General features: G+C 39.1%; 1 protein-coding gene across 1 annotated transcript in view; it reads right to left on the bottom strand.

The window, feature by feature from the left end:
• The window catches only part of SGO2 (shugoshin 2), a 40,457-nt gene that overhangs the window by 24,532 nt on the left and 3,037 nt on the right, over window positions 1-12,888 (bottom strand). Inside the window, exons 2-5 of the mRNA XM_062189725.1 lie at window positions 11,620-11,751; window positions 2,457-2,632; window positions 1,580-1,657; window positions 19-104 (exon numbers count right to left, since the gene is read on the bottom strand). Of these exons, the coding sequence (XP_062045709.1) occupies window positions 19-104; window positions 1,580-1,657; window positions 2,457-2,632; window positions 11,620-11,749 (470 nt within the window). The 5' untranslated portion in view covers window positions 11,750-11,751. The remainder of the gene's footprint in view (window positions 1-18; window positions 105-1,579; window positions 1,658-2,456; window positions 2,633-11,619; window positions 11,752-12,888) is intronic.

The raw sequence follows: 12,888 nt of genomic DNA, 5'->3' as shown, positions 1-12,888 counted from the left end.
AAGTTGTAAAGCAATTACCTTGCAAATGGAAGACGCATCAACTTGCACTGTTTACCAATTCCTTTCTTCTTGCTACCTGGCAGTGGAAAAGGACTCTGATGGAACTGTTTTGAAAAGAAGAAAAAAAGGAAGGAAACAACGTCTCTAATTTGATTAAATCATATTAGTTATTATAGAGAAACCAATAAGTTCATAGAAAATAGAATTAAGAAGTTAATGTTGGTGCAAAAAAATCTTGAATTACATGCAAAGTTTTTTCATAATAGACATTTTCCATGAACAGTCTGAAGACCCCCTAATATGCATGGATTTGGAAAAAGTGAAAGAAAACATACTAAAGATAAAAGCAAAAAACAGTAACTTTGAAACGCCAAAATACTAAACACATAAAATAGTAAAATTCAAAATTAAATAAAATAGAAAAGCTGCAAGCAGCCTAAGATAGTGGGAAAAAGAGAAAACCCCAAGTACACAAAATTAGTCAACTGGGGAAATATAACACAGACAAAAATTATTAACTCTGAGCAAATCAGTGGGTGAATGGGGAGTGTGTTCAGCCTAGCAGATAAGATACCAGTTAAGATACTCACGTCCCATGTCAAAGTATGTGGGTTTGATTCTAACCTTCAGCTCCCTAAGTCCATCTTTCTGCCAATATAGAGACAGCAGATGATGGTGCCAGTTGTTGGGTGTCTGCCACCTACACCGGAAACCTGCACTGAATTCCTGGATCCCAGCTGCAGCCCTGACCTGACCCAGGCCCAGCTCTTGCAGGCATTCAGGCAGAAGACCCCCAGCACATGGGAGCTCTCTCTGTGCTTCCCAAATTATGGTGGGAAGAACCACTACGTTTCTAAAATTGTACTTATGAAACGCATGAAGTTGGTATTCCTTAAATAAAAGGTTTCCTGGGAAAAAGTAAATTTTATATATATATATATTATATACATACATACGCTACAAGGGAATTTATTCACAAGGCTACGTAAGATTTTCATGGAATTTCACTATGCTTTGGAAACCTACCAAACTATGGTGATCTATTTTCATGTTTTTAGCAGACATCACAGAATCCAAATTTTGTAAATATCAGCAGAGGCCAAAATAAAATAGTACTTTGTTTTGGGCAAGAAGTTAAAAACAAACAAATAAAACCTGAATTATCTAAGGACAGGCAATTCAATTAAGCTAATCATAGAAGATATTTTCCTAAGCAACTAATATTCATAGAAGTAAAGTTAACAAAGAACTACCATTTTCACCATAACATAAATTCTTTCCTAATTTTAAATGCTACCTTTCTACTAATGTCTTTTATGTTTCTGAGTCTGTTTAGGGGACAATATACATCAGTAAGCTATTCAATCCTATTACCTTTAATAAGATCTAATTTTTATATAATAATTTCATAACCAATCATAGAAAATAACAATGTGCTGTTAGCCAGCTAAAATTGTTATCATCATTTCTTTGCAAAAAGTTTGAAAATTGGATCTCCAACCTTGATGCTACTTAACGAATCTCAGCTATCCCAGGTAATGGTAAAATATGACATGATTCACACATCAATTCTCCTTACCTCAGAAAGACTGCTCATTTCAATTGCGGTTATTAAGTTATTGTTCATGAGTGCTTCTATTTCTATAAGCTTCTTATTCTGAATATATAAAATAAAGACAACTTTTAATGAGTTAAGATTTACAGTTTATTATAATACCATGCATTTATGAACACCTTCACCATGAGAAAACTCAATTATTTTCTAGTAGAGACCACATTGACCTAAAAGGCTTACTATGTAGTCAAAATAACCATGTATATAAAAACAGACATTTTGAATGCTTTTGAGACATCAGTTATAAATTTTTCTACAACCATTTTTCTTCTTCTCATAACAACATACTACATAGCAAGTAAATATAGTTGGTCAGCCACAGGATTTTAACCTTCAAGTACAGTAGGTCATTTTTCCATTTTTCCCACTCATCTTCGATTTAGATCTATAGTTACTACCTAGCTAATCATTGGCTCTCACTGCTCTGTCTGCACAGAGCTGGAATTTGGAAGAAATAATAACTACAGTCTTCATTTGATTTGGTTTATGGCCAACAAAATGCTGAGATTAAAGGAAAAACTCCCCTCCTTTCTGTTCACTGAGGGAATTATTCCCATCTTTTAAAAATGTATTAATGAACTAAACTTTGTTTCTGATAAGAATCAAATGTTGATCAAAGTATCCCACTGGTTTACACAACACACAAGCACACACTGGAATAGATTCAAGACGTCTTATTACACATTAGCAATTTGTCCTTTAACATAGATTTACATGGGATACTGATTTTTACTAATTCTCTAGAACCATTTAGGACTGAAAACATATTTTTAAAGTTTCAATAATAAGTTAAAATATTTTAGTTATAATTTAAAATTCAAAACCAATATAGCTTCCATACCAAGTTATTTAGCTTTAGACGAAGAAATGTATTCTCAAAATTCAGTTTCTCCACTTCTTTTTGCAACAGCATCTTCTCAGTTGTAATTCTTCGAGAATTCTCCTTCTCTCTACTAAGAGCCTGAGCTAATGCCCTGTTGTTGTGCTTTAGAGAAATTTTGAAAATAGAAGAATTGTCTGTAAAAAGATTTTTTTAAGAGTTAGTATTGAACTTATATCATGACTAAATCAATTTTCATATTCCTTAGTAAAACTACTTCAGACAAAATGCGTTTCATTTTGTAATTTTAACTAAAAGTTAGAACAAAAGAAAATAATACAGCAGACAGCCCACTTAGAGGCATAGTATAACGAGAAAAAAAAACACCACAGCAAAAAAAAAAAAAAAAAAACCATAAATTATCTCCAACATGCCAAACAACAAATGTACAAGCCAAGGTAACAAGAGCAAGGAAGACACTATGATGCCTCCAAATGAACAAGACACGCCAATGCAAGATTATGAAGATGAAGAGATAGAGGAAATGCAAGAAGCAGATCTCAAAAAATTGATAAGAACATTAAGAAGTTCTCAAAAACAAATTCTTGAACTACAGAAATCCTTAATGGACAAGATAGAAAATCTCTCTCGTGAAAATGAAATATTAAGGAGGAGTCAAAATGAAATGAAACAACTAGTAGAACATGAAACTGAGATAGTGACAAAAAACCACAATGAAATGAAGAACTCAATAGATCAAATGACAAATGCATTAGAAAGCCTTAAAAACAGAATGGGTGAAGCAGAAGAGAGAATATCGGAATTAGAAGACAGAGAACAGGAAAGGAAACAGTCAAATCAAAGAAAAGAAGAAGAAATCAGAAATCTAAAAAATACTGTCAGGAATCTACAGGATACTATTAAAAAACCCAACATTTGGGTTCTAGGAGTTCCTGAAGGCATGGAGAGGGAGAAAGGATTAGAAGGCCTTTTTAGTGAGATACTAGCAGAAAATTTCCCAGGTTTGGAGAAGGACAGAGACATCCTAGTACAGGAAGCTCATAGAACCCCTAATAAACATGATCAAAAGAGATCCTCACCACGACACGTCATAATCAAACTCACCTCAGTGAAACATAAAGAAAAGATCCTAAAATGTGCAAGAGAGAAACGCCAGATTACTCTCAGAGGATCTCCAATTAGACTCACAGCTGACTTCTCATCAGAAACCCTACAAGCTAGGAGAGAATGGCGAGATATAGCCCAGGTACTAAGAGAGAAAAACTGCCAGCCCAGAATATTATATCCTGCAAAGCTCTCATTTGTGAATGAAGGTGAAATAAAGACTTTTCACAGCAAACAGAAACTGAAAGAATTTGTTGCCACTCGTCCTGCCATGCAAAAGATGCTTAAAGATGTCTTACATACAGAAACACAGAAACACGGTAGCCAATATGAAAGAAGATAAAGGAAGGAAACCTCACAGCAAAAGATCACAGGAGTCTCAAACCATATATTAGAAAAAATCTTTGGCAAATGACAGGGCAAAGTTACTCCTTCTCAATAGTCACATTGAATGTTAATGGCTTGAACTGTCCAGTTAAAAGACACCGATTGGCTGACTGGGTTAAAGAACAAAACCCATCTTTTTGCTGCTTACAAGAAACTCATCTTTCCAACAATGATGCATACAGACTAAAAGTGAAAGGCTGGAAAAATATATACCATGCCAACAGAAATGAAAAAAGAGCGGGCGTAGCCATCTTAATATCGGACAACATAAACTTTACCACAAAAACTGTTAGGAGAGACAAAGAGGGGCACTATATAATGATTAAGGGATCCATTCAACAGGAAGATATAACGATTATCAATGTATATGCACCTAATTACAGGGCACCAGCTTATTTAAAAGACTTGTTAAGGGACTTAAAGGGAGACTTAAACCCCAATACAATAGTACTGGGGGACTTCAATACTCCACTCTCAGAGATAGACAGATCATCAGGACAGAAGATCAACAAGGAGACAGTAGATTTAAATGACACTATAGCCCAAATGGATCTAACAGATATCTACAGAACATTTCATCCTACATCTAAGGACTTTACATTCTTCTCAGCAGTACATGGAACCTTCTCTAGGATTGACCACATACTAGGCCATAAAGCAAGTCTCAACAAATTCAAAAGAATTAGAATCATACCATGCAGCTTCTCAGACCACAAAGGAATGAAACTGGAAATTAGCAACTCGGGAATCCCTAGAACACGTGTAAACACATGGAGGTTGAACAACATGCTCCTGAATGAACAATGGGTCATAGAAGAAATTAAAAGAGAAATCAAAAATTTTCTGGAAGTAAATGAGGATAAAAGCACAACATACCAAAACCTCTGGGATACAACAAAAGCAGTGTTAAGAGGAAAGTTTATATCAATAGGTGCCTACATCAAGAAATTGGAAAGGCACCAAATAGATGAGCTTTCAAGTCATCTCAAGGATCTAGAAAATCTGCAGCAAACCAAACCCAAACCCAGTAGGAGAAGAGAAATAATTAAAATCAAAGAAGAAATCAACAGGATTGAATCCAAAAGAACATTACAAAAAATCAGCCAAACGAGGAGCTGGTTTTTTGAAAAAATAAACAAAATTGACACCCCATTGGCCCAACTCACTAAAAAAAGAAAAGACCCAAATCAATAGGATCAGAGATGAAAAGGGAAACGTAACAACAGACGCCACAGAAATAAAAAGAATCATCAGAAATTACTACAAGGACTTGTATGCCAGCAAACAGGGAAATCTATCAGAAATGGACAGGTTCTTGGACACATACAACCTACCTAAATTGAGCCAGGAAGACATAGAAAACCTAAACAGACCCATAACTGACACAGAAATTGAAACAGTAATAAAGGCCCTCCCAACAAAGAAAAGCCCAGGACCAGATGGATTCACTGCTGAGTTCTACCAGACATTTAGAGAAGAACTAACTCCAATTCTTCTCAAACTATTCAAAACAATCGAAAAAGAGGGAATCCTCCCAAATTCTTTCTATGAAGCCAGCATCACCTTAATTCCTAAGCCGGAAAAAGATGCAGCATTGAAAGAGAATTACAGACCAATATCCCTGATGAACATAGATGCAAAAATACTCAATAAAACTCTGGCCAATAGAATGCAACAACACATCAGAAAGATCATCCACCCAGACCAAGTGGGATTTATCCCTGGTATGCAGGGATGGTTCAACGTTCGCAAAACAATCAATGTAATACACTATATTAACAGACTGCAGAAGAAAAACCATATGATTCTCTCAATAGATGCAGAGAAAGCATTTGATAAAATACAACACCCTTTCATGATGAAAACTCTAAGCAAACTGGGTATGGACGGAACATTCCTCAATACAATGAAAGCAATTTATGAAAAACCCACGGCCAACATCCTATTGAATGGGGAAAAGTTGGAAGCATTTCCGCTGAGATCTGGTACCAGACAGGGATGCCCTCTCTCACCACTGCTATTCAATATAGTTCTGGAAGTTCTAGCCAGAGCTATTAGGCAAGAAAAAGAAATTAAAGGGATACAAATTGGGAAGGAAGAACTCAAACTATCCCTCTTTGCAGATGATATCACTCTTTATTTAGGGGACCCAAAGGACTCTACTAAGAGACTACTGGAGCTCATCGAAGAGTTTGGCAAAGTAGCAGGATATAAAATCAATGCACAAAAATCAACAGCCTTTGTATACACAGGCAATGCCACGGCTGAGGAAGAACTTCTAAGATCAATCCCATTCACAATAGCTACAAAAACAATCAAATACCTTGGAATAAACTTAACCAAGGATATTAAAGATCTCTACGATGAAAACTACAAAACCTTAAAGAAAGAAATAGAAGAGGATACCAAAAAATGGAGGAATCTTCCATGCTCATGGATTGGAAGAATCAATATCATCAAAATGTCTATTCTCCCAAAAGCAATTTATACATTCAATGCAATACCAATCAAGATACCAAAGACCTTCTTCTCAGATCTGGAAAAAATGATGCTGAAATTCATATGGAGACACAGGAGACCTCAAATAGCTAAAGCAATCTTGCACAACAAAAACAAAGCCGGAGGCATCACAATACCAGATTTCAGGACATACTACAGGGCAGTTGTTATCAAAACAGCATGGTACTGCTACAGAAACAGAAGAATAGACCAATGGAACAAAATAGAAACACCAGAAATCAATCCAAATATCTACAGCCAACTTATATTTGATCAAAGATTCAAAACTAATCCCTGGAATAAGGACAGCCTATTCAATAAATGGTGCTGGGAAAATTGGATTTCCACGTGCAGAAGCTTGAAGCAAGACCCATACCTTTCACCTTACAAAAAATTAACTCAACATGGATTAAAGACTTAAATCTATGACCCGAAACCATCAAATTATTAGAGAGCATTGGAGAAAACCTGCAAGATATAGGTACAGGCAAAGACTTCTTGGAAAAGACCCCAGGAGCACAGGCAGTCAAAACCAAAATTAACATTTGGGATTGCATCAAATTGAGAAGTTTCTGTACTTCAAAAGAAACAGTCAGGAGAGTGAAGAGGCAACCGACAGAATGGGAAAAAATATTTGCAAACTATACTACAGATAAAGGGTTGATAACCAGAATCTACAAAGAAATCAAGAAAATCCACAACAACAGAACAAACAACCCACTTAAGAGATGGGCCAAGGACCTCAACAGACATTTTTCAAAAGAGGAAATCCAAATGGCCAACAGACACATGAAAAAATGTTCAAGATCACTAGCCATCAGAGAAATGCAAATCAAAACCACAATGAGGTTTCACCTCATCCCGGTGAGAATGGCTCACATTCAGAAATCTACCAACAACAGATGCTGGAGAAGATGTGGGGAAAAAGGGACACTAAACCACTGTTGGTGGGAATGCAAACTGGTTAAGCCACTATGGAAGTCAGTCTGGAGATTCCTCAGAAACCTGAACATAACCCTACCATACAACCCAGCCATCCTACTCCTTGGAATTTACCCAAAGGAAATTAATTTGGCTAATAAAAAAGCCATCTGCACATTAATGTTTATTGCAGCTCAATTCACAATAGCTAAGACCTGGAACCAACCCAAATGCCCATCAACAGTAGACTGGATAAAGAAATTATGGGACATGTACTCCATAGAATACTATACAGCAGTAAGAAACAATGAAACCCAGTCATTTGCAACAAGATGGAGGAATCTGGAAAACATCATGCTGAGTGAATTAAGCCAGTCCCAAAGAGACAAATTTCATTTGTTTTCCCTGATCGGCGACAACTGAGCACCAAAGGGGAAACCTGTGGAAGTGAAATGGACACTATAAGAAACTATGACCTTATCAGCTCTTGTCCTGGCTCTAGATGTACAATGTAATACTTTATCCTTTTTAGTATTTGTTGTTGTTGTTATTGTTGTTGTTCTAGTACTAGTGGTTGAACTCTGTAATTAACACACAATTATTCTTAGGTGTTTAAATTTTAACTGAAAAGTGATCCCTGTTAAATTTAAGAGGGGAAAAAGAGAGGGAGGAGATGTACAATTTGGGACATGCACAATCTGACTTGCCGCAAATGATGGAGTTAGAAATGTACCAGGGGATTCCAATACAATCCCATCAAGGTGGCATGTACCAATGCCACCTCACTAGTCCAAGTGATTAATTTCAGTTCACAATTGATGGCTCTGATAGGTCTAAGAGTCAAAGGGATCACACAAACAAGACAAGTGTCTGCTAATACTAACTGATAGAATTAAAAAGGGAGAGAAAGATCCAACATGGGAAACGGGATACACAGCAGACTCATAGAATGGCAGGCGTCCTAAACAACACTCTGGCCTCAGAATCAGCCCTTAAGGCATTCGGATCTGGCTGAAGAGCCCATGAGAGTATTGTAGGCATGGAAAGCCAAGATACCATGGAAAAGAAAAAAAAAAAGAAGACCTAAATGAAAGATCTCTGTGAGTGAGATCCCAGTGGAAAGAACGGGGCCATCAAAGAAGGAGGTACCTTTCTCCGAAGGGAGGAGAGAACTTCCACTTTGACTATGACCCTATCGGAATAAGATCAAAGTCAGCGAACTCTAAAGGCTTCCATAGCCCTGGCAACTTATGACTAGAGCCTAGGGAGATTACTGACGCCATGAACAGGAGTGTCAAATTGTTAAGTCAGCAACAGGAGTCACTGTGTACTTACATCCCATGTGGGATCTGTCTTTAATGTGTTATCTAATGTGCAGTGATGCTATAACTAGTACTGAAACAGTAATTTTTATACTTTGCATTTCTGCATGGGTACAAACTGATGTGATCTTTACTAATTATATACTGAATCAATCTTCTGTATATAAAGATAATTGGAAAAAAAAAAAAACCCTGGTGTTAAATTGGAAATGGCATAGCAAATTAATTAATTAAAAAAAATATTATGTAGGATCTCTGTCTTTAATGTGCTGTACACTCTTATTTAGTGCTATAACTAGTACTCCAACAGTATTTTTTTTTTCACTTTGTGTTGCTATGTGGGGGCAAACTGTTGAAATCTTTACCTAATATATACTAAACTGATCTTCTGTATATAAAGAGAATTGAAAATGAATCATGATGTGACTGGAAGGGGAGAGGGAGCGGGAAAGGGGAGGGTTGTGGGTGGGAGGGAAGTTTTGGGAGGGGGAAGCCATTGTAACCCATAAGCTGTACTTTGGAAATTTATATTCATTAAATAAAAGTTTAATAAAAAAAAATTTTTTTAAAAATCCCTTTAAAAATTTAATTAAATTAAAAAAGAAACAAAGGCTAGATAGGAGATGAAGAACAAAAGTTAGGAGGAATGCAAAATGTGTAGGGTAGGGAATAAGAAGACTGCAGTGTAAACGTCATATTCTGCATAATGAAATCACTCATGTGGCTCACTAGGCTAATCCTCCGCCTGCAGCGCCAGCACCCCGGGTTCTAGTCCCGGTTGGGGCACCGGATTCTGTCCCTGTTGCTCCTCTTCCAGTCTAGCTCTCTGCTGTGGCCCGGGAGTACAGTGAAGGATGGCCCAGGTCCTTGGGCCCTGCACCCGCATGGGAGACCAGGAGGAAGCACCTGGCTCCTGGCTTTGGATGAGCACAGTGCGCTGGCCGCAGCGCGCCAGCCGTAGCTGTCACTGGGGGGTGAACCAACGGAAAAAAGAAAGACCTTTCTCTCTGTCTCTCTCTCTCTCACTGTCTAACTCTGCCTGTCAAAAAAAAACCCAAAAAACTAACTCTTACACTTGTTGCCCTACCCTCCTTCCTGCCTTGACTAGGCTAGCAGAATAGAAAAATTGATCCTGCAGTTCTAACAGATGTCCCACAGGAGTTAGGGTTGCTAATCTATGAAAATTTTTAAGGCAGTTTCTGTGACTTCAGAAGTGAATAAAATTAATGCTCCTGGGGCATCATTGTGGTGCAATGAGTTAACACCCTGGCCTGAGGCGCCAGCATCCATAAGGGCGCCGGTTCCAGTCCCGGCTGCTTCTTTTCCAATCCAGCTCTCTGCTGTGGCCTGGGAAAGCAGTAGGAGATGGCCCAAATCCTTGGGCCCCTGCACCCACGTGGGAGACCCAGAAGCAGCTCCTGGCTTCGGATCGGCACGGCTCCGGCCGTTGCAGCCAATTGGGGAGTGAATCATCAAATGGAAGACCTCTCTCTCTCTCTCTGCCTTTTCTCTCTCTGTGTAACTTTGACTTTCAAATAAATAAATAAATCTTTAAAAAAAAAAGAGTTAATGTTCCCAAAGTCCATTTCTTAAACCTTGAGTGAACAGGGGCATCCTTACTGCAAAGTTTACCCAATTATTAAATCCTGTAAGAATTTCCACCTTCATCTAAAAGATCCTCTTATTTCTAGATGTATATATATATTTTTAAGATTTACTTAGGGGGCCAGCACTGTGCCACAGCAGGTAAAGCTAACCCCTGCAATGCTGGCTTCCCATATGGGTGTGGGTTCAAGTCCTGGCTGCTCCACCTCCAATCCAGCTCTCTGCTATGGCCTGGGAAAGCAGTGGAAAATGGCCCAAGTGCTTGGGCCCCTGCACCCACGTTGGAAACCCAGAAGAAGCTCCTGGTTCCTGGCTTTGGATAAGCTCAGCTCCAGTCCTTTCCGTCTCTCTGATTCCCCCTCTCTGTAACTCTGCCTTTCAAATAAATTTTAAAAATTTAAATAATAATAATAAAGAGTTACTATTTACTTCAAATGCAGAACATCAGAGAGAGAGGGAGAGACAAAGAGAGAGAGAAAGAGAGGGAAGGTGGAGGAGAGAGAGAGAGGAGTCTTCCATCTGCCAAACAGCTGCAAAGCCAGGGTGGGTCCAGGTCAAAGCCAGAAGCCAGGAGCTCCACCCAAGTCTCTCATGTGGGTGGCAGTGGCCCAAGCACTTCTTTGAAAGGCAGAGGCAGGGAGAGAGAGGTTTTCCATCCACTGGTTCACTCCCCACATGGCTGCAATGGCCAGAGCTGGGCCGATCTGAAGCCAGGAGCCAGGAGCTTCTTTTGGGCCTCCCATATGGGTGCAGGCCATCTTCCAGTGCTTTCTCAGGCCATAGCAGAGATCCAGATTGGAAATGGAGCCGCCAGGACTCGAACCTGCACCCATATGGGATGCCAGCACTGCAGGCGGCAGCCTTACTCACTGCGCCACAGTGCCGGCGCCAGCCTCTAACACCTTAATTCCAGAATTCATGAAATCGCACTTTCAAGGCTGCTTTTGTTCTCATGATGAACTCTGGCGGCATCAAATCACCGACATGGGCTAACCACCTCCAGGTTAGCCATCAACCAGTTGCCAGAACATGTCAGAACACTCTGCTACTCTTTTTAGCTTTTCTGTAGAAAAGTCACATCAGTGTTTTCTTTGCAGTATAGGAGGTGGCTGTTTGGGGCCATCTCAATCTCACGGCTGCATATTCAGCTGTCCCAGGGTAGATCATCAAAACCACCCAACTAAAGGAGCTGAATGGCATAGGAAGGATCAAATACAAGAAAGACATTGCTAATTAAAAAACTCATCTTAGTAATTTTTATGTTTGGTAGAATAAGATACAAACATATCAGTTCTCCAGGAAAAAGTAAAACTGAAAGTACTTACTTATTATTTTTGTTTTGATTTTTGAAGCAAGAGAAACATTCAATTTAGTAGTCCTTGAAATTTTTTTGTCTTTTACATATCTCTTAATTCCTGAAGTAACTGAATCAGTTTCCATGACCGGGGACTCCATCACTGAAGTGAAAGGAAAAAAAAAAAAAAAAAAAAAACCAACAATAGGAAAGGAAAGAAGGAAAAGAAAACATAGCATTGATTAATAAAAATAAATGGGTAACTGATAGATACCCTTAAAATAATCACAACTTAAAATATACCTTTTTTGTACATAATTGTCTACAAAATCTCATGCATAAAATAGGAAGGCTTTAAGTTCATCAAAAGTAGCTTAAAGTAGACTAATTGAAAAAAAAGATACTTGAGGTTTTTTTTATTCAAACCTTTCAGTTTTGATTAAATTGAGGCTCCTGTAGTGAGAGATTATCCCGGATTATGGAGGTACGCCTTTAAGGCCATCACAAGCACCCTCAGGGTGAGGGCGGAGACTGGAGTGATGTAGCCGCACACCAGTGACTGCCAGCAGCCACCAGAAGCTGAAAGCAAGGACTGAGTGAACCAGCAGATGGAACACCTCTATGCATCTCCTCTCTCTCTGTGTAACTCTGGACTTTCAAGTAAATAAATAAATCTTTAAAAAAAAACAAAATTCGAGTGATCAATTCTCAGCAGCCTCTGGCATGGTTAGTTTCTCCTTCCTCAAAAATTATCTTTCCTTGGCTTCCAGAACACCATACTCTTGGGGCTTTTTTCCTACCTGACAGTTCTTTCTCAGTTTCCCTGGAGACTCCATCGGGAGCATGTCCCCCAGACCTCTTGATTACAGACTGTGAGAAAACACGCGTCTGCTGTTTGAAGCCACCTCCTTTGGAAGGGAAGCCACAGGAAACGGACACAGTCTCCTTAGTTCACTCTGGCCCAACTTAGGAAGTCCTCTGAACTCAAAACCCATCATCAACAAAACGTCTATGGCTCCAATCTCTTATCTGAGCGTTCCCTTCATCTTCTTGAAGGAGCCTGCGTGCTGGGGCTGCAGCCTGCCCTGCTGCCCCGTCGAGGGGGTGGCGAGGGGGCACTGCTCTTCCTCCCACAGCCCTACAGCAAGGCTGCACTGCACTCCTGCTTGCAGATCACGGGTCCTCCTGGGAGGTCCCGCCCCTCACTGCTATCCTCACCTATCAACTGCTGGGCCACTCCTCTTTATTAGCTGATGGTTTCATATCCTGGCTCATTGTTGTTCTCCCTGAGGAAAGCAAC

The sequence above is a fragment of the Lepus europaeus genome, chromosome 1 (assembly GCF_033115175.1).
Source record: "Lepus europaeus isolate LE1 chromosome 1, mLepTim1.pri, whole genome shotgun sequence".
Classification (NCBI taxonomy): Eukaryota; Metazoa; Chordata; class Mammalia; order Lagomorpha; family Leporidae; genus Lepus; species Lepus europaeus.
Note: the sequence above shows the minus strand (reverse complement) of the source record. Positions and strands in the feature narration are given on the sequence as shown.